Genomic DNA, 22,574 nt, shown 5'->3' on the forward strand with positions numbered 1-22,574 from the left:
ATTTCATTGCTAGTTTGCACATATCCTGCATGATTTTATGGCTGTTCGCTGCCAAATAAAGATAATTCTGAGTATGAACTGCAAAAACAGGATTCAAGCTAATCATGTCAGCCTGGCTGCTGAAGAAAATGAATTTAATCCATTAAGAGCAAACTTCAGCCCTCCTAAAAAAAATAGCCATTCTGCATCTGAGAAGATAGACTCCATACCAGATTTATAAACTACTGCTTCAATTGGATTCACTCCACCGTAAAACATACCCCCACCTTAAAATGTGAGACCCAGGCACTCCTCCCAGTTCGCAATGCAGATACCAGTTTAAAATATCTCAGCTATTGTCATCAGCTACAGAAACATTATCAAATATAAATATTGCCAAAATTGCTAAAAGTTTTAAACTTGCAGCAGAAATGCACATTTCCTCAATCTCACACTTGGCTGCAACTACATAGTCACTAACATTCTGTTTATCTTCCCAAAGGTCACTGAAAAGTGATCCATCTGGGACCTTATGCCCTGGCTAGTATACCCAATCTCATAAAACACCGCCCTTCCAACCCAGGAAGTCTTGCAGTTACCCAAATACACATTTACTACTCAACTGCTGGAAACAACAAATGCAGATTCAGATACCATTTATAACTTCCCAACATAGCCATGGTGTGCCTCTGGCCTTCCACTCATGTGGAGCATCACAACTTGCCAAGTGACTCTTAGCCTGGTTTGGGCCCTCACTGATGCACAGATTCTGCATTTCCAAACACCAGAGAAGCCCTCAATGCTAGGCATGACAATGAAAGGGCCCATCTTGACAATCCTTTGACACCAACTTCTTGCCGCACTGTTATCCTCAAAGCATTAAGTTCCATCGGTTTTTGCCCATCAAAGCCAACCACCAGTCTTGACCATGGCTACTGGAGAAGCCCAGTCTAACCCCAAAGACCACGCCCACTCTGCAGAGCAGTGTGAGCACCTTCGGATGCTTTTCAGCCATTTTAGGTGTCATCTTTGCCACAGCGGCCAAGTCACTAGGACCAGAAAGCTTTGGACCCAGGGTCACTCAATGCTAGTGCCAGAGAGCAGAACAAGTTTACTGAATGTGACAGAATCAATGCGCATGTAGTTAAAACAATGAGCTGGTTATCGTTATCAACAGGAAATCTTCATTACTGAGAATCCAAGTCTTCTTCGTTGCAGATGTTATAACTTTACAATTCTTGCAAAGACTATGAAATTGAAGACAGACGAGGGGGTGATGGACTGATTACTTATCAGAGATCTTTGTTCCTTCATTACTTTGAATCCTATAATGACTTATGACATCAAAGACGGAAGAGAGAGTGATGGACTGATTACTTATCAGGGCTCTTCATTACTTCATTACTTTGAATCCTATAATGACTTATGACATCAAAGACGGAAGAGACGGTAATTGACTGATTACTTATCAGGGCTCTCCATTACTTCATTACTTTGAATCCTAGTATACCATCAAAGACTGACAAGAGGGTAATGGACTGATTACTTATCAGGGCTCTTCATTACTTCATTACTTTCAATCCTAGTATGACATCAAAGACCGAAGACACAGTAATGGACTGATTACTTATCAGGGCTCTCCATTACTTCATTACTTTGAATCCTAGTATACCATCAAAGACTGACAAGAGGGTAATGGACTGATTACTTATTACAGCTCTTCATTACTTCATTACTTTGAATCCTAGTATGACATCAAAGACTGACAAGAGGGTAATGGACTGATCACCTATTACGGCTCTTCATTACTTCATTACTTTGAATCCTAGTAAGACATCAAAGACAGAAGAGACGGTAATGGACTGATTACTTATCAGGGCTCTTCATTACTTAGTTACTTTGAATCCTAGTATAACATCAAAGACTGACAAGAGGGTAATGGACTGATCACCTATTACGGCTCTTCATTACTTCATTACTTTGAATCCTAGTAAGACATCAAAGACAGAAGAGACGGTAATGGACTGATTACTTATCAGGGCTCTTCATTACTTAATTACTTTGAATCCTAGTATAACATCAAAGACTGGCAAGAGGGTAATGGACTGATCACCTATTACGGCTCTTCATTACTTCATTACTTTGAATCCTAGTAAGACATCAAAGACGGAAGAGACGGTAATGGACTGATTACTTATTAGAGATCTTTGATACTTCCTTACTTTGAATCCTAGTACGGCATCAAAGACTGACAAGAGGGTAATAGGCTCATTACTTTTCAGAGAGATTAGTTACTTCATTACTTTGAATCATAGTTTTCTCAACATACTCTTCTTGTGGATACATAACTGTAAATAAAGTAATAATAAATGTAATAAAAAGACTGTGATGAGGAAGATGGACAGAGGCATTGGGGCTGTGCAGATCTTAAGAACACCAGCATAGGGTCTCTTGCATTTATTTAAGCAACAAAATGTTTATCCAGCAAGAGCTGCTTATACCATGTCCCTCAAACAAGCACTGTAGCCTGTTGCATGAATCAGACATTTTCAATAAAAATCACTGAACCAGAAACTTTTCATTAAAAATCACTGGCAACCAGTGAATGCGGAGATCACATCCTAAATCGAGTTATCAAGAACTGTGGCGCCACCATAACTACCATATGGCTCTATTACGTTACTCAAGTCCCAATCCAAGCTGGCAAATTCTCAAGCAAAACACCTCCCACCCAACAGCAGGGCTTAATCAGGGCCACTGGAATTATGTGGCAGCTGAGGACCAAATTACACAAGTTGTTGAAATTATGCGACAAGAAAAACCAAATTTGGCGACATAACATGTCACAATACGTTGCAGTATTATTTCGTTATGTTATAATTTAAACAACTATAAATACTGTCTCGGCAAAAGTGCACATTATTAGTAACTGTTTAACAGCTGAATACAGGCATCAAGAACCCCAAAATGACCAATTAACCTTTCCAAGTTATGTGCCATGGCACAGAAATACCTTTGGCAATTCTGTTTAGTAAAGTCTGATACGTTTCGGCTTGATACAATTTTTTGGTGGCATCTGCTAAGTATGCATCAGATGCTGGCAAGCGTGGCAAATCCATGATTATGTGGAAAATGTTGCAGCCTCATAATCCCAGTGGCCTTGGGCTCGACTTAAAGAGTAAAAGAACAATTTGCAGACATCACTCAATTCAGTGCTTAACTTGAGCCAGTGGTTTCATATGCTCAGGACGGACATCAGCGCTCTTGACAGTGCCACAAGGTGGCGCTGTCTGGCTAATTTAGAGAGGAACACAACAACAATTAATTATAAATTCAATATACATTAAAAAGTGTGATGGTTAGTGGTTGTGTTTGTACTGTCACTGGCAGGGGCAATATGTGGTGCAAGCTGCAGTGGTCTCCTGATGAGTGCTCTGGCTCTTCTGTTTTTTTTTTTTTTACAAATGAAGCACTGATTAATCCAAACTACAGAGTGAGACTCATCACCATAGAGGCAATCTAAAAGAAAGTAAACATTTTTAAAAATGTATTCAGTTGTGGCTTATTTGGATCAGCTTCAAAACGTTGCTTCCTACCTTAGTTGGTCATGTAATGTGTAAGGTTGTCTACATTTCCATATGTAAAACCACCAAGGATGTCATCTTTGATGGTGAGGTTATTTGGAGGGCATGAGGCTCCTTAGATCCTCCTCACAGAAAAAACTTGCGATTCCAAGATTTTGTAGGACCAGATGCCTCTCCTTTTCGGTAGCGGCTGCCAAGCCATGGAATTCCCTACCCTCTTATCTCCAACGCAGACTCCTATCCGGTTTTTAAAAAACATCTGAAAATCTGGCTCTTTTCATTCTAGGTTGTTGTAGCTGTGCTTTATGCCTGTCTCCTCACTGTCCGCTATAGCACCTTGACAACCTTGGGTATAAGCGCACTTTATATGTACTATCCTATCCTGACGTGAGTTTTATGATGGGATAGCAATTGCGTAAGAAAGTGCCTCTGTACATACTGCACCAAAGTAAGGTACAGTGTGCATAGAGTCCACAGTCCCCAGAGGTTTGGCAGAGGTTAAAGTCAGATATAACCTTACTCTCTAAACTGGCAACTTGGTCGAGAAGTAAGGCAGTATCAGAGGACAGTGTAAAGCATTGGCTGTACACCCTCAGTCAGCAAATGGTCTCACACACTCAAGAACTGAACTCTAGGCCAATTGTTTTGTATAGAAAAATATATTGTTGGTTAATTTTATAACCACAAATAGGTATAAAAATAATTTCTTATAATGAGATGCTACAGTTGAATACTTTCAAATAGCAATAGACTTTACAATGCAATAGATACAGTTGTTTCAATATGCAACACAAGTTAAACACAATTATAACATTGAGTTCAATGGAAATTTTTAGTAAAATGCAATATCAGTTACTTTATATATGTTTTTCTTACTCGGGGCTGGATCCTGAATTCAGCCCTGGTGCATCTCCTGTAAACAGTTGAAAGAAATCTTTTTTGTTACACCAGTGATTTTTAAGGAATATTTCTATGTTTCAAAAATCGACACTTGGAAGAATTTCTGGCAAAAATCAGACAATGTTATCCTACGGAGGAAAATCAGGTTATCGGAAAATCACTGTTGTAATTACTTTTTAAGGTCAGTGCTGGGCACAAAAATCCAGCACAAGGTTCTCTCCGGGTAACATGTGAGTAATTTTGTTTTTGTTGAACGGATGATTTGGATGAATATTTCAAAGTTTCAAAACTCAACACTTAAAAGAATTTCCAAGTGAAAACCAGGCAATGTTACCCCATGGAGAAAATGTAGGTTATCGGTTTTCATGTAAGTACTCGACTGGCAGAGTTAAGGTTCAGGGGTTAGACTCAGGGGTCTCCCAGGTTCAGGTAGGTACAGTAGTTGCACCCTCAGCAGCACAGGAGCAGCCGGGTGCAGAGAGAGTAGGCCCAATGTTAGCCTATGGCAGGTAAGGGACCTTTGGTTGGTGGCTGCTAGCAGGCAGACCGCGCGGCTGTGGGAGCTGAGCCCCAGGTCACTTACACAGGGCAAGTGGGGTAGTAGGATAGAACAGTTGCTGCACTTCCAGTGGCACTCGGGCGGCTGGGTGCAGTGTGCTTTTGGGCCATCAGGCGCCCAATGTATTTCAATGGGAAAGCTACAAGATGAACAAAGGTTGCAGACTCAGGGACGGAGATTCTTCTGGTGCGACCACCACTTCGAGGGGTAAGTTGGGAAGCTTTAGGATAGGTAGACACCCAGGAGTAGGGCACAGGGGGCCGTGGGGCGCCTGTTGCAGGGGTATCTTTTGGTGTCTGGAAATCTTACCCTTTGCTGGTCGCGTTTGGAGGGGTCTCTGGTTGTGAGGCTGCAGGCGTCGTCAGGAGTGTCGAGGAGGGTCCTTGGGTGCTGGATTCTGAGTCGCAGTCACCAGGGGACGCCCTCGTGGTCTTTGTCCACTCAGGCACGGGCCAAGCTCGGCAGGTACAGAGTGTGCTGGATTTGCGGTTCCTGGCTGGCACCAGGGGTTGTAGATCTTTGAGCAGAAACACTGCTCGTGGGAGTCCCAGGCTTTGGATGAGCAAGGCAGTCATGTCCTCTGGGGTTTTCGAGGTTGCTGACCACAGGAGACGCCGGTATTTAGCAGGAGCAGGTTCGAGGGTCGACAGGCCGGTAGGGCTGGGGCCAAGTCAGTTGGTGTTGTTCTCTTGTTAGCAGCTGCTTGGCAGGTCTTTGATCTTCTTGTTCTTTGTAGTTTCGGAATCTGGATCTGAGGAAGGAAGGTTCAGGGTGTCCCCTAAATACAAAATATAGGGGTGTTACAGGAAGGGAAAGGACCAATGGGTCCCTTTCCTGGGGTGAGTACACCGCCTATCCCGCTACTCTCCAGTGGGACGGGGCAGGAGCCTACCTCTGATTGGGTAGAGTTCCCCATCATCAAGATGGCGAAAGCCCGGAGTTGTGCTTTACCGCGCCTCCCCCATCTGAGGGCTGCGTTGGCAGAGGCTGGCACACCCCCTTTCCTCACTTTGGTTTTCCCGCCTGTCTTCCCGCCAGAAGGGGGGCAGAACCGGTGGGGGCCAGTTGCTGAGTACAGCAAATGGCCTGGAGAAGCTTGTATGCCTTTGAAACGTCCCCTGCCAATCCTGGGGGGGGAGGCCTAGCACCTTGCCCCAGGATGTGCATTGTTGCGGGCCCACAAGAGCGGATGGCTCTCTACCCAGGGGTCCAGAAACATGTCTGCTGGGTGGCAGCCTAAGCAGCTTCTCAGTCAGGACGCTGGTTGTGGGATAGTTTAAGGGGGCAACTCTAAGTTGCCCTCTGTCGTGCACTTTACATTAAATCCCACACTGGCATCAGTGTGGATTTAATGTGCTGAGAAGTTTGATACCAAACTTCAGTCTTCAGTGTAGCTATCATGGTGCTGTGGAGTTCGTGATGACGACCTCCCAGCACCATATACTCTTAATGGCAGCACTGCACTTATAGAGCCCAGGAATGGACCTGGATACTGTAGGGATACAGGGCTCATGCACCTGTACCCACACCACTGGCATAGGGCACCCAGCTAGAGGGGTGACTGAGGTATGCCAGGGCAGTGTTTTGTGGGCATGGCACATAGAAATGTGTGCTATGTCGACACTTTCTTTTGTTCTGCACCCAGACACTCAGCCTGCAAAGGACATGTGTGTGTGTGTCAGGGCACAGGGCCTCTGAGGGTGGCACAATCAGTTCTGCAGCCCTTAGGGGTCTTCTCTGGTCACAGTACCCTGGGTACCATTTACAAGGGGCTGACATGTGGCCAGAGATGCCAATTGGGTTTAGGCTTCAATACAGTTTTAGGGAAGGAACGCAGGCCCTGGGTACCTAATTGGCAGGAGCGCAGGGCACACTCAGTCAAAGTACATCAGCAATTCAGCAAAAAGTGGGGGCATACCATGTAAGAAAGATGGCACTTTCTCACACATTGCTGCTTCACACGCAAGAAGCGTGACAGGTTTGCACAAAGTCTTGATGAGTATTCACTGATAGGAAGTAGAAGATGTGCTCAGAGATCCAGTATTAAGCAACGGTACTGTAATTTCACTTCTGCCTATTCGTTCTTCCTTCGTTCTTCCAGCATACTTTCCTCATTCATCTGGGAAAGGGAGGATAACAATCCCCCCCCCCCCCCCACCCCGCCCAAGCATCCCCAGGAATCAGGGTAGGACCAATATGTTTTAAATCGGTTACACCATAAAGGAGGAGTGATGGTATAATTCTGTGAAGAATAACTGGGGAGGGCAGGGGAGTGTGAAAAGGGTTCAGAACTAATAATGGAGACACAGAGCGAGCCAGGGGAATACAGAGAGACCATGAAATGACATTTAAAGAAGTGCTTGGAGAAGGTGTGGGAGTCTGGCATTACCCTGCACCATGCACATAAAGTATTAATGGTTAGGGTAAAATATATGTGTAGCATTTCACTCTTCTCACGCAGGTTGACACAAAGTTCTTTGCTGCTTCATGTGCAAGATCACACATTGAGCCAACGGCAACATGAGCTTTGATGTATATGACATGAAAATGTTGCAATATCAGTTCAACACTGGAAACAGCAGGCCTGATGTTTAAAATGACGTGGCATGGCAATGCGCATATTATAAACCCTTAAATAGGTATCAAGTGGAAGGGGGTTCTAGGGGAGGGGGGTCTCTACCTCTTCCCACTTGTAATGGAATGCACCATTTCTTGGGGCCTCCTACGCAGTCGCAAAACATGGAGTGGTTACACACCTCAGAAGACATTGGTGAACATTTACAAACTGCAAGCTGTCAATCACTGGCAGCTTCAATTATGCGCATGCAGGCTTTGGGAGGAGCGAATAGGTGTCCAACAAACCCATGCTACGTCTTCCCAATTTCCCCATCGTAGTGGGTCACTTTATATGGGATTGTGACCCTTGAGCATTAAGAAGGAAGGATTAGCAAAGCTGGAACATTGGGATTGTGAGTACTTGCAGTCTCAGTTCTGCTGTTCGCATTAACGCACTAGTCTATATCGCCCCAGTAATATTAATGAGGTGGGTGGTTACACGCCACTTCTAGGGAAACATGCATCCCTCATATATGTGTAGACTCATGAAGCACGAACCTTTAGAGAACAACATGCAGTGAAGCTTCTTCTTTGAAAACAATTATATAAAAAATAGCGAAATGATAGGGACCGCTGCAGAATGTGATGAAGGGATTCGGCGTTTCCCATTTTTCACAAATATTCATTGGCCTTGAGTAGCCCCACCCCCGCGCCCGCAGGGGAAGGAGTTAAACCACTGATTAAAACATACTTAAAGGTGGTTTGAGTACACCCCAGTTGAGAATCCCCCACTGCCAACCCTCCGAAAACGATCAATGCTGGTCTCACGGATCATCTCAAGAAGTTAAGTCATCGTTGGGAGATCTGCTAATGTGTCTACGTCGAATGTATCAATGAAAGGAACTAATGGAAACTATGTATGTTTCAAATGTATGCATGTGAAACTCTACCAATTAACTAGCCAACTGGAAAGACTTGGCGTAGTGAATACCTTTGAATGGAGCCATTTGCTCCTAGGTACAAATTGCTGTCAATTAAATAATGTTTTGCTAAAAAACGAGGTCTCTTCTTTGCCAAAGAATGGCGCGGCTTGATTAAGCTTGCAGTGTCGATTAGGATACAGGGAACCACGAATTAAAGGACCACACACGTTGAGAAAGCAGATTTTGAGTTTTCCTTCACCTACAATCCTTTGCGCTACAAAGGATTAGTGAATGTTCCATAGCGCAAAGAGTGAGGCTAATCGGACAGCATTGCGAAGTCTTAGACCCTGCAGAGAGACAATGGCGGAATTAAAAGATACAGAGGCGTAGGAGTGACCCGACATCTGCCAGCTCCTTCTCGTCTTCTTGAAGCTCAGTTTGGATTTTGGCATTGACCTCTTTCTGCTGCAACCACTCTTGGCCGGCCAACACTTGATCATTAACACTTCTCCATCAACAGCACCAGTACAGTTGGCAAACATTGTGCATTGTGGCAAGCCAAGTTTAATAGGCGAGGACTGAACTCAACACACAAAAACATCCACGCTCTTCTCCATCCTATAGGCACGACATACGGTCTACTAGCTGTCTTTTTCCAGAATTTAATCTGACGATATTCCTTCCTACTGTTTACTTCCAATACCTTTTTAATGGGCTTGTTTTATTAATGTATTTTAATGGGAAACATGATAAAACTTATTTTATTCATGAAAAGGCCCGTATGCTGGCTAAATGCCAATGAAAATTAAAATCTAATTTAACAAAAGGTAATGATAATTCTTCGCCTATTCAAACAATAAGAATTTTGAATATTTCAACAGTAGGCATAACAGTAATAGGCCAGTTCAACTACAGAAACACCACGTACCACCACATTAACATTTTAAACATGCTACCCAATTTAATAATGCTAATTATTGCTCTATATATAAATACGTCCCTAACAGCTTATTATGTACTGGAAAAAAACTGGTAATTACGCACTGCAAAAGTAAAATTAGAGTTAAACTTGTGAATGGAAAATTGCAAATACACAGTAATTCACACGAAAAAAACAAGTGAGACACTCACCTTGACTTCCTCTTGCAGTAGACTAGGAGGCTGTCAAACAGAAAAAAAGTTCTCTCCTGAATGTTGCCTGCTGAGATTTTTAACAAGGTCCCCTGGAGTAGGAGCTGCGTGCAGATGTCAGTCAAGTTTGAGCCCTAAGGGGAAATAATTTTGAATGTTCTAATTTGTCTATATTTTCACTACTTTAATCACCGGTGTGAGCAACGTAGCTGCAGAAAAGATACATCCCACAGAAAAAATCTAGACATCTGAAGCCCTTATATCAAAGCATTTCAAAGCATTTCATCCCAGAATCAAGCTGCAAACATAAGCTCTGTGTAAGTAAATCTCATTTAAAACATTGTTAAGGTTAAATTAGACTACGTTCAATTGTGCTCCATTTTCCAAGGAACATTGAAAACGTTTGTTTTTTTAAAATTAGAACTTTATTAGTGTTGGCTTTACATTTTCAGTACCAAATTTCCCTGAATATTTGAAAATGAATTGTGACTCCATTTAAGGGTGTGTTAGATGTTTCCAAGCTTGCAGCCCCAACCTTGTCCCTAACACTTTTCAGGATGTTTTGAACTGAAACAAAATATCACGTACATCATAGATATAATGTTAATTAACAGAAAATCCGTTGCTGAATTGTCATCCATTCTCTTTAGTGGTTTAACCCCTTCGATGCTGATGACGAGCTCAGCTCGTCATCAGCCACGGGTGACGTGTGCGGATGACGAGCTGAGCTCGTCATGTATCGCGGTTAATCGAAAACAGCCACACAGAGCAAAAATCACCGCAGCAGCGATGCGGTTAAAGAAACATGTACTTGCAAAACCAATAGGTGTCGTCTTTTAGTTTTGCCAGTGGAGACTTATTGGCTTTGCCAATCCTTTTTTTGCTCATTCTGTTCAGCATTGGCAAAAAGAAAAACAATGGTACTTGCTGATGCTGAACAGCAGTGGCAAAAAAAGTGCGAGAATGTATGTGCGCAGTTGCTATGGCAATCATAGCATGATAACACATGTGTCATGATGCCGCTATCATTTTGATTATGTTTTCATTTACCATTCAAAGATAGGTGATGCCCATCTTGGATCAGTAAATTAAAAAGCATTTTTTTTTCTTTTGTAAGGACCGACTAAGCAGCAAATTGCAGCTGCCATGCCTTCCACAAAAGAAAAAAAAACGTTAATATAAAAAACGTGACAGGCGGTGGGCAACAACAGTGGAGGGAAGGCGGGAGAAGTAAACTCCGAGAACCAACAGCAGCAATGAACAAGCATTTACAATGCAATGGTTTTGCCTTTGTTAAAGTTAGAGCTATTGGCATTGCTCTTGACATTATTTTTATTTATGTTTTTTTTAACAAATAAATGGCATTGTCATTTACAATAGCAGGGCACAGGGGGGCGAGGAGAGACTACGGAGAGCTGCGGGCTCAGGGAAGGGGGGGCGAGGAGAGACGAAGGAGAGCTGCGGGCTCAGGGAAGGGGGGCGAGGAGAGACGAAGGAGAGCTGCGGGCTGTTGTTGTAATGCTTGCATGGATGAGTTGGTGGATGCATGGATGGGTGCATGCATGGATGGGTGTATGGATGGGTGTATGGATAGATGCATGGATGTGTGTATGGATAGATGCATGGATGGGTGGATGGATAGATGCATATATATATACAGCCAATCCCTCAACAATTTATGCAATCCACCAACCCATCCAACCAACAACCCATCCATCATGCATCCACCCATACATCCATGCATCATGCATACATCCATCCATCATGCATCCATCCACCGACTGCGTCCCACTCCGACCCCTCTAAATATAACTCATTTTTTCTGTATATAGAGATGACTGTATTCACTAGTATATGCAGTAGACCTTTCTACTCTAACATTCCTATGTGACTCTTGCAGTACATCTATTCATATCCCTTCCATATGTATATAGAAATTTAACGAGAATCAACAGTCTCTTCTTTGTGTCACTACATCTAGTACATTTCAATTGTTTTCCTGTTTGTATCTTTTTCTTAACGCATGTAAATCAAAGTCCTTAGGTTTGGCAACTGGTTCTTATGTAAAACGCAATGACACCTTTGGGTAAAGCTCGCCCTACATAAAATCACATTAAATAAAACTTTACCCCACAAATCCAACCATCCATTTGTGCCTAGGCTTACATTTGTGCCTAGGCTTACATTTTACGGCCTCGAAGCACACAGAGAAGAGACAGTTTACTAAGTCGAGGCTTTGTAGGGTGCATGGCAGGGGACAGTTTTAGGTGCCAAGGGAGAGTAGGGAGCAGAGTCAGAGTACTTCATAGAGGTAGGGGGCAGTTTTTTATGGTTCAGGGCGGGGGCTGCGGTACTTTTTGGAGCATGGCCTTATTTTAAAGGGCTCAGTTCAGGTGGAGGAACGGCACAAAACACCAGACAGAGGGCAGAAGGACACAAAAACGAGAGGAAACAATTATAACGGAGGGCAGATTGGCACAAAAAACTAGGCAGACAGAGGGAAGAAGGACACAAAAACGAGGGGGAGATGATTCTAACGGAGGGCAGAACGGCACAAATCACGAAAAAGTGCAAGCGATACCTTTACAATAGCACTTCACCAAATACCACCTAGTCGTCACACAAATCCACATAAGGGGGAAAAAAAAACTCATTGCAATACCTGAAGTAAAGCACCTGTTGAAGGTCATAGATTGATTATGATGGAAAAAACTACTCAACTGTCGCCCAATAAAATCATCACAAGTGGATTGCATCCAGGCTATTCATAAACAGCATAAAAGTACCAGCACCCAGAGAGACAGGGGAGGGCCAGTAACTTCCTACTCTTCCACCTGAAGCGTGGACTCCAGATAACAATATGGGGACTAGATAACCTCCTATAAGGATCAAGCAAAATACAGTGGAAGGAATTACTCAGTCCGTAGCTCTAATAAACAAGAAAGGCAAAACATAAACGATGTACTAAACCAAGCCTATTTGTTTAAACATGGAGTCCACTCTCTTACCCGGTAAAACATAGACATTCCTTAGTAAACACTCGCTGCTGGTCCCTAACACGGTGGCCCACCGTCCACTTAAATCGTTCTAGCGGTGTCCGCCAACTCTGTAAACAAAGGGCCCCAATATTAAAGTAAACACTATCGGTCGCCCTCCCACAGCACTATATCCTACTATCAATTCACTGTCTTCCCAAAGTAACCATACACACAATGGTCACGTACCTGTGCGTTCCAAAGTTTACCACGTAAGATCTCTATGCTCTTTCACATTCAGCTCACAACTAACGCGGGAGCGAGCGCCCAACTAGTACGTTGCTCAGCGTCCCACGTGATAGTTCCTTCCGGATCACATGATCTGCCCCAACAAGACCGGTAACTGAAAAAGGACTACCGCCTACAAGGTGGATACTCCTTAAAGTGGCCGAGAGGGAAAAACCATGCTTCCGGTGTTATCGCAAGAGTAAACAAGACGAACGCCACGCCCAGGGAACAAAACGCGGGAAAGCCCCCGAATCTGGTCCGGCCTTGACGGACAGATCCGGCTTCCAATGACTAGCCTCCATTTATGGAGCTAGCCAATGGGAGCCGGGGGACGTTCCTATAGCCCATATCGTAATCATTAGGATTTCGCCTGCACGAACTGCTTGCGCAGTAACGCCAGGAAAAACCTAAAAAGCAGGAAGTGTGTTTAATTAAAATAAAAAAATCTTAGCAGGACCGGGAGAGGCGAGTGAAGCAACAGCTTTTCATTGCTCCCCGAAAGTAACACAAAGGGACGGCGGGAGGCAACACTGACAGAGAGATGGTAGAAGGCAAGGACGTGTGCGGGGGTGGAATAAAAAAAACAACACTTTTTTATTGCTCTCTTGAGGTAACACGGAAGGAAGGAGATTAGATTAGCAGTTTAACCTCAGGATGGCATCCGGCCATCCGACGTCACAGTGGGCATGTGCTAAGGACGGCAGGGGCTGTACGAATCCCGCCCACTTATTAATTCTCCCGCACAGCAGGAGAATTCGTGCATTGCCAAAGGGGTTAAAAAGTGCCTCATTACTCCAATGCTAAGAGTTCTTCCACCTCGTTAGTAAGCAGACCCCTATCTGCTGCCTCAACACTAAATCGACCTGGGATGACCTAAAAAAAAATACAAATTTTTAACTTCCTACAGACCAGGACTTCTGAAGGCTGCTTCATAAGATCCAGCAGCAGCTGGTTCCACATTTTTGGGGCTAAAAAGCCTAACGATTTACCGCCCAACCCGGCTCTTTGCACGTTTGGGATAATTTGCCTAGCAATGCCCGCAGAACTAAGATTTTTAATACGTTTATAAGGGGTAATGAAGGGAAACAGATAATTAGGTCCTTTTTCATTTAAGATCCAACAGAAGCATAGGGCTTTAAAACTCACTCTGTCCGGCACCGGGAGCCAGTGTAGTTCCGCACGAGACTCCCCAACAGGGGCATGTCTTGAGATGTTCAGTAAAAAACGGGCTGCGGCATTCTGTCCTCTCTGCATCATTCTCTTTCTGCCTTTAGTAGCCCCTAGATATAGAATATTGCAGTAATCCAAGTGGGAGATAATCACCGCCTGGATGATAGCTTTTTTTGCTACCAGAGGTAACAGATCTAAGATTTTACAGAGCATTTTCAATAAGCCAAAGCGCGTACCGACCAAGCCTGATATATGTTCATCAAACGATAGTGTTGTATCAAACCACACCCCTAAGTTTTTAATCTTGGGTTTAGGAACCGGGGTCGGACCTAATTCAGCCAGCCACCAAACATGAGACCAAATGGAAAGTTGTTTGCCAACTACGACAATGTAGGTTTTACCTGCATTTAATTGCAGACAATTGGTCAGATCTAGTAGACAAGCTCTAAGCTTAGGAGCGGCCTAAGCTTCATTTTGTTACAGCGTGATAATCGGCTGAGTATCATCGGCATAAGATACTAGCTTCACCCCATGTTTAGCTACTACATCTGCTAAAGGGCGCATGTAAACATTGAACAGAGTCGGGCTAAATGCTGAGCCATGTGGTACCCCTTGCCGCAGACATCGGGTCTCAGAGCTGAACGGCTGCTGAAAGACTTGGAAAGACCAATCTTGAAGAAAATTAGTAATCTAGTCCAAGGAAGGAACCATACGGAAAGAGGGAGGGAAGCACACGGAGGGATGGAGGCAACACCGAAGGCAGGAGGCAAGGATGCAGCAGGGGGAGCATACAGACAGCAGAGGTTGTGAAGAAGGGGCTGGGAACAAGCAGAAGGACATCGTAGGGTGGGAGGGCAGGGGACAAGCAGAAGGACAATGTAGGGTGGGAGGGCAGGGGACAAGCAGAAGGACAATGTAGGGTGGGAGGGCAGGAGGCAAGCACCAGGACAATGTAGGGTGGGAGGGCAGGGGGCAAGCACAAGGACAATGTAGGGTGGGAGGGCAGGGGACACGCAGAAGGACAATGTAGGGTGGGAGGGCAGGGGGCAAGCACAAGGACAATGTAGGGTGGGAGGGCAGGGGACAAGCAGAAGGACAATGTAGGGTGGGAGGGCAGGGGGCAAGCACCAGGACAATGTAGGGTGGGGGGACGGGGGCAAGCACAAGGACAATAGAGGGTGATAGGGAGGGACATAGTTAATGTAGTGTTATGTGAGTGAGGTGAGACGTCTGTACTGAGGTGCGCATGTTATCTGTATTTTAAGTATACTACTTCACTATGCCACTTTGCTGAATGCCATTCCAGTGTACGCCACTCCAGTATACATAATTTCTATTTATTCCACTCCAGTATACCAAAATATACTGTACCACAGTACACTTGACAATACTATCCTCCACTATATTCTAGCACAATCCACTCCACACCACTAAACTGTCCCAATATTACACATTTATTACTAACATAGGAAACACCATTGAAATTCACAGACAAAAAACAAAGGTTAAAGTTAAGTTACAGTTAGAAAAACAAAACGTTCTTTATGTTTGGTACATAAACCCAAATTAAGCTAAACAAGCATTAGATACTCTACCATTATAGCTATATAAATATGACCATTTTTGAAGGAGGGGAGGGACGTCATGGCCTAATCAGTGCTTTGCCCGTCATGACTCTTGACCTTACCCCACACTCAACTATGAGAGAGAGAGAGAGAGAGAGAGAGAAAGAAAGAGAGAGCGAAAGAAAGAAAGAAAGAAAGAAAGAAAGAAAGAAAGAAAGAAAGAAAGAAAGAAAGAAAGAAAGAAAGAAAGAAAGAAAGAAAGAGAGAAAGAAAGAAAGAAAGAAAGAGAAAGAAAGAAAGAGAGAAAGAAAGAAAGAAAGAAAGAAAGAAAGAAAGAAAGAAAGAAAGAAAGAAAGAAAGAGAGAAAGAAAGAAAGAAAGAAAGAAAGAAAGAAAGAGAGAAAGAAAGAGAAAGAAAGAAAGAAAGAGAAAGAAAGAGAGAAAGAAAGAAAGAAAGAAAGAAAGAAAGAAAGAAAGAAAGAAAGAAAGAGAGAAAGAAAGAAAGAAAGAGAGAAAGAAAGAAAGAGAAAGAAAGAGAGAGAGAAAGAAAGAGAGAAAGAGAGAAAGAGAAAAAGAAAGAAAGAAAGAAAGAAAGAAAGAGAGAAAGAAAGAAAGAGAGAGAGAAAGAAAGAAAGAGAGGGAGAGAGAAAGAAAGAAAGAGTGAAAGAAAGAAAGAAAGAGAGAAAGAAAGAAAGAGAAAGAAAGAAAGGAAGAGAGAAAGAGAGAAAGAAAGAGAGAAAGAAAGAGAGAAAGAAAGAGAGAAAGAAAGAGAGAAAGAAAGAGAGAAAGAGAGAAAGAGAGAAAGAAAGAAAGAAAGAAAGAAAAAAAAGAAAGAAAGAAAGAAAGAAAGAAGAAAGAAAGAAAATAGGGAGAGAGAGTGAGTGAGCGAGGTTAGACAGCTAGATACAAAGTTGGCGGGTCAAATGTGCTTCGCCTATTTGCAACAATAGGTATGTGACTACTTTTGAATTGTACATTTTTTTGTGGGCTTTCTGCTTAACTTGCCATCCCAGAATGTATCACAGCTGGAGGACTCCAGTTTTAAGCCAGATGTCAAGAACATTTATTCAGTACAAAAATAAACACGAATTCCACCAGGAACATGTTTGAAAAAGAGAAAGGGAGTGAGCGGAAGGGATGTACCCAACAGCAAACAAGCACATGGTCATGATCTCTTTAAAGAGTTCTTCCTTCTATGAAGTTGCAGTTGGCAGCCCTTCCTGTGATCTTTAGTCTGTCACATGCACCCAAATCCCTCATCTGTTTCCTCATAAAATGTGTCCACCGACTGCCAAAATACATACTTTGGCCACAAAAAATGGAATATGGGGGCCTTATCAAAGTAAATATTCTGGAGATCCGTCCTCCAATTACCTTATTGGAGAGGAAAATGGATTCCAGAGTTGAGAAGTTCACATGCGGTACAACAAAAACACTTAGAGCAGAATTAAAACAAAACAAAATCAGACCGTAGTTGTAAGAAGAGGATGAAAAGAGAACGTCAACAATACATACGAGGAAATGCAATGCTCCAGATTTTTTAGAAGCACTTGATTTAAAGTCCTAATTTTATAAACCATACAGAGAAGCGAATAACCTGCAACCCTTCTCAATACTGCATAACCACATGAGCAAAAGCGATAAAAATAAAAATTAAAGGATGCGAAATACCTACTGCATGGCCTACCAACAACTGCTGAAACCGTAAACTTCAGCTTCAGTATGAACCTTTCTCATTCTAACATCTCCAATTTTACAAGACACTGCAAAACTTGAGCATAGAAGCACTTGAAAACCTCTCATGACCCCTCATCGATAAGGGTCTATGTAACTTTATGCTGTGGCTAGCCATATATTGGTATTGGTTCATAAAATGGTGACTTTCTAACAACCGCTTCACTTAAAATTTCCATTTAACACATGGTAACCCGATTATTAAAGAATGAATGAATGAAGCATCTTCTAAAGCACACAAATGCCCAGGGGCAAAATTCAGATCAGAGTCCAGTCACCCAGGCTAGGAAATAACCATGTAAGCAACAACAATCTCATGAAAACCTTGGAAAGTGGAGGCCTGGGACCAAACCAATACACAAATATGCTTAAGCGGTCAAAGCGCTCTGACCAGGTTATGATGACATGATGAACGGTTATTGTGCTATCATGAAACATCTTCTATAATCAGTAGCTAGCTTCTCAAAAAGAATTGATAAAAAGATGCAATCCATGGCACAATGTTCCTCCAAGGAATTTTGTCTGTGAACACTTTCTCAATACCAGAATTTTGCAACATGGTTTCACTATTGCATTACCTAGCAGCTTCAACGTATGTTACTAATTTTGGTAATGTCTATTTATATTCGTTGCCTGCGAACAATGCCCTTTGCCCTATAATTTGAGGAGGTCAGGGATCTAAATGTTGGTGCTAACAGGGGGTTGTATGGCCCTTATTGGTAACAATGGTCTCATGAAAAAGGAAATTTAGCTCACAGTCCCTTTGGAACCTTTTCTAATGAGAACACACCAAACTATCAACACACAGTACTACACAACTTAACCTTAAAGTTTCAGCTACCGATGACATTAAATAACGCAGGACCTGCATTATCTTCACATGCAACTGGATTGACCTTAACTGGACCAATTCCAAATGTCTTTTTTTTTTTGCTATCAGTGTAGACACACCAAGGTCTAAGAAAGGCTATCTTTCATAAACTTTAGTAGATTCACAACGACTCACACCAGCAAACCAGCAAAACCTCACCGCCTTGGATATACTATGCAATAGTAGGAGGCAGGACATCAGAAAGCCAAAAAAATATAAGCAGTCCAACATGGTGAAATTCAGAAATCAAGCCTTCAAGCTCTATGATCTGAATACCTGAAACACGAGCTACGTCTCATATCAGCCTCACACTATCAATCCTACAACCTAGAAAGTAAAACCCACTTTATCAAGAACTACCTTATCAACACCCACTGACCAATCTAGTTCCTTACCTGTAATTGTGTACACAATCTTGAATAAGGCCATGGACTGGTCCCTTTAGCTGTAGGAGGCTTGTTTGTTTCCATGCTAGGTTTACACTTTACAAATACACACATACATATGCAAATATGTATATAATATGAACTGTCCCTCAAGAAGCATTCCCTGAGAGGGGACGTTTTCTAAGCAATAATCCACTATGAATTACTAGTGTTATTTAGGTTTTTGAGCTCTCAGTCACCACCTTACGAATTATCAACCAGAAGTCATTTCAGTTCCCATTTTGGGATATACATAATTTAGTGCACATTTACATTCTTGAGCCACTTTGCTTTTCACACCGCCTTCACATTAAAACATTGTGATCAGAATGATCATTACCACAATCAATGATTCTTACCTTTGGTTTAAAAAAGAAAAGCAGGGTCTAAAACATTAACAGAGACTGAGGCAATTGAGTGGCTTGGGTTTAAACAATTACATAGTTTGAACATGAATAGACAACAAGTTTAATCTACACTTGAGGTGCAACAAAACGTTTTGCTTTAAAAAAAAAAAGAAAATTACTCAAAAGGTAGTCAAGTTCTAATCTGTGACTCGAGGCCATATTCCCAAATTACTTATTAAGATTGTGTGGAATGCCACAGAGGTCACCACACAAACTTTCACAAACTAAAAGTGTTTCCTTTCATAGCTAAAAGTGCTAGAAATCTTACTTTATGCAAACCTAAGTGAGGGTTTTAACTTTCTGCCTTACAAGAGCCAGTGAAGGGAACTGAGAAAAAAATTATCTACCATGAATTTGAATAATTGATAAGAAATATCAAACACAATAATTGTGCTGTAATGCGTGTGATCATCAAACGAAGAAGACAATAACAGCCCATTCTCCCAGTGAATAAATGAATAACTATCAGTGATGAGTCAATCTGTTACAAAAGAAAGACTGAGGGGGGGGGGGGGGGGTAAATAATGACATGAACAGTACAATGCAAACCAAGCAGCAGGATAATGAGTTCAATGCAAAAGTAATGTATCATTGCCCATTCAAGTTTCCAACAAAGGGGTATTAATCATAAGAACTCAAAAGGTGCTAGATTGAACGGCATCCCTAACACTTTATGAAGAAAATAATTGGACTTTTGAAGGTTACTTTTATTGGTTCAATTGGGGCCTCATTATATTAATCTGCAATATTGTGTCTGACACGGTTTCTTTTCAATGTATGAATCAGAAGAACATTTGCCTATAGCCTTTGAGTGATTGCATCAGCCTATCAAGTTGTTCAACCTTTGGTGTGATAGATTAATGGTGGAGGAGACTACAGCATTGCCTAACAAGTGGAATGCACACCTACCTCCCATCCTTCAATGTGGGACTGCAGCTGCTCCAAAGCTTCCAGCTTTTCCATTTGCCTTTTAGTCTCATTGATGTTGGTACACACAGTCTTCATTGCTAGTAACGCATTCTGAACTGCTTGGCTATCCGGGTGCCTAGAAGGGGTTCTCTTTGCCAGTTCCTAAAAAAGAATGAAACAAATGACATTTAATTATTGCAAAGAAACAAGAAAAGCAATTACCTTCTAATTAACATGATGCCATTGATTTGATTATGCACTTAAGTTTTAAGTGATTTCACTCCCTTGGGGGCTGCAGACAATGAGTATCCTTGGTCCCATGATTCATCACCGGAGACAGATAGCCACAGAAATAAATAACATTGGGTGGTAAACAGCCAAACACTGTATGTAGTCAGTCAGAATGATGGCACTTTAATAGCAATACAAGCAGGAGAAGCAAATGAAATATAACTATTTAATCGTTTAATTGTGTGTTGTACGTCAACGGTTATAGGGAAATTCATCACACAATAAATTGGTGTGACTAAAAAGAACCTCCTCTGAACTCAATATAACTAAAATATAAAGACATGCTTGTGGCCCCTCATTATCTTCTCTCCCTCTTATGTTCTTTTGCTTCAACAGCATTCAGCCACTAAAGCATACATGCTCTTTTGTTTATTTTTGCATCAATAGTTCTTAGGTTTGATGTGAATGTCCAAAAGTTTCAGAAAGGACTAGAGAGTCACCTCTTCCACTCCTGTGAAGGCCTGCTTACACCTGTCCGGACATTAAGTATCAACCATAACCGCAAAATCCTCCGACTGGTCTCATCATACACGGGGGCCTATCAGAAATGGTTAGCCCGCCATATATATATATATAACTCATAGCTTGAGCTCAAGCATCCTATTTGATACACTGTCATTGCCCGTGGCTTCGCTGCATCCAGGTGAGCTTTAATGTCAGATAGTGCAATGTTTCATACCTTCCTCATTTCATCTCTTGCCTCTTGGGACTCTGAGATGGCAGCAATGTGATTTAAAGCACTTCACGAAACCTAAATAAATGGTTAATAAAACAATACTATTTTCTCAACCAGTCTGCTTCTCCTCCTGTAAATTGGTGGGAGTACACCAGCTTTGCTTTTCGCCCATCCTAAAACAGGTCCTTTTTAAGACAATATTTTAAAAAGTAATATCTGTATTTGTTTATGTTGTTCATTAAGTTTTTTTTAACTGTTTGACTGCACACTAAGAACCACAGATTAGAACAAGAAACCAAGGATTATAGTAATACCCTTACTCTGGAAACAACCAAGATTAGAAGATGTCTACACAAAAATGGTTATCTCACCGCCCACTAGTGGTTAATGCAGGGTCCCAGTCTACAGCACAGGATAAAACGCATGCTCCTTAATTAGCATACGTGATAAGGTACAAGGAGGGGTCAGAAAATAGCAGAATCTTGAGTCATTTCTCATTTAAAAATGTTACACTCAATGTGATTTAAGATCAAATCTTATGGTTGAGCTGCAGAACTATTGCCCTCTTCTAAGCCAGGACTCACTTTTTCTTTCAGGTTGATTACACTTTGTGATCTTTGAATGCCGTGATCTAGTTCTGGTTAATAAGCACATATATGCAATCTCTCATACTGTAAAGACAGAGTTTGTGTGGAGATAGGTGTTCTTTTCGTTATTTCTTTGAATATAATTAGGGGCAGGGAACCTTTTGCGGGGATAAAGAGGTTTAGAGTCCTATGGTTACCAGTGGGAAAGACGCATCTTTTGGGAAGGAGGAAGGGGTGTTCAAGGGCCATTACTCTTGTTCAGCATTAACTTCAGATAAACACCCTGTGAAAATGAAGTCATTGATTTCTACAAAATATTTAAAATGAAACTTATGTATCGTTCAAAAAGTCAGTATGACCAAATATTTGACGTGTTTATTGCTCATTGTTATGTGTTCATCAGGAGTATGTAAGCTTCCTGCTTCTCTGACCTTACTCATTCCTTTATATGAGAAACTTCCAAGAAATACATAACCCTCTAACTAATTATTCCATCCAAATATTTCCTCATTTTCCATTATAGTTCTGATTGAATTTTGTCTTTGTAATTTGGGACATAAAAAACAGTTCTAATAGTTTATTACAATTTATTAGTCAGTTACTTGCCAGATCGGGCATATTGGATGGGTCCTAATATTGGCTTCTGTTTTGTTATAGTCAACAAATAAACACTTACGGTATTGTTAATGCTTGTTGCGAAAAACTCAATGAAAAAAAAGTTTTACCAACCGCATCTGACTGTACAGACAAGAGCTAACAGGATGTCTATGTGGATTCAGTACGCTCTTATGATCCGGGGTGACTTTCAGGCATGTTGGCCTTTTGAACTTGACCAATTCATGAGTTTTGTAAAACCGGAGGGGGAATAAATACACCTACTTCTACATTGTAGCATGTGTCTAAGAGAAAAGGGGGTTACTGTACACTTTGGGACATTAGCCTTTTCAATCCAACTAAGACTCAGATGGCCACAACTCAAATGTCACTATACTAATCCACCACTAATTTGGATTCTGGAGTAGTGTGTTGCTCACCGAAAAGCGCT

The 22,574-nt window shown here is 42.0% G+C and overlaps 1 protein-coding gene across 1 annotated transcript in view; it reads right to left on the reverse strand.

The window, feature by feature from the left end:
- The window catches only part of PREX1 (phosphatidylinositol-3,4,5-trisphosphate dependent Rac exchange factor 1), an 863,840-nt gene that overhangs the window by 378,394 nt on the left and 462,872 nt on the right, over nt 1-22,574 (reverse strand). Inside the window, exons 7-8 of the mRNA XM_086932617.1 lie at nt 19,976-20,137; nt 9,633-9,766 (exon numbers count right to left, since the gene is read on the reverse strand). Of these exons, the coding sequence (XP_086788743.1) occupies nt 9,633-9,766; nt 19,976-20,137 (296 nt within the window). The remainder of the gene's footprint in view (nt 1-9,632; nt 9,767-19,975; nt 20,138-22,574) is intronic.

This window comes from Lissotriton vulgaris, chromosome 7 (genome assembly GCF_964263255.1).
Source record: "Lissotriton vulgaris chromosome 7, aLisVul1.2, whole genome shotgun sequence".
NCBI lineage: Eukaryota > Metazoa > Chordata > Amphibia > Caudata > Salamandridae > Lissotriton > Lissotriton vulgaris.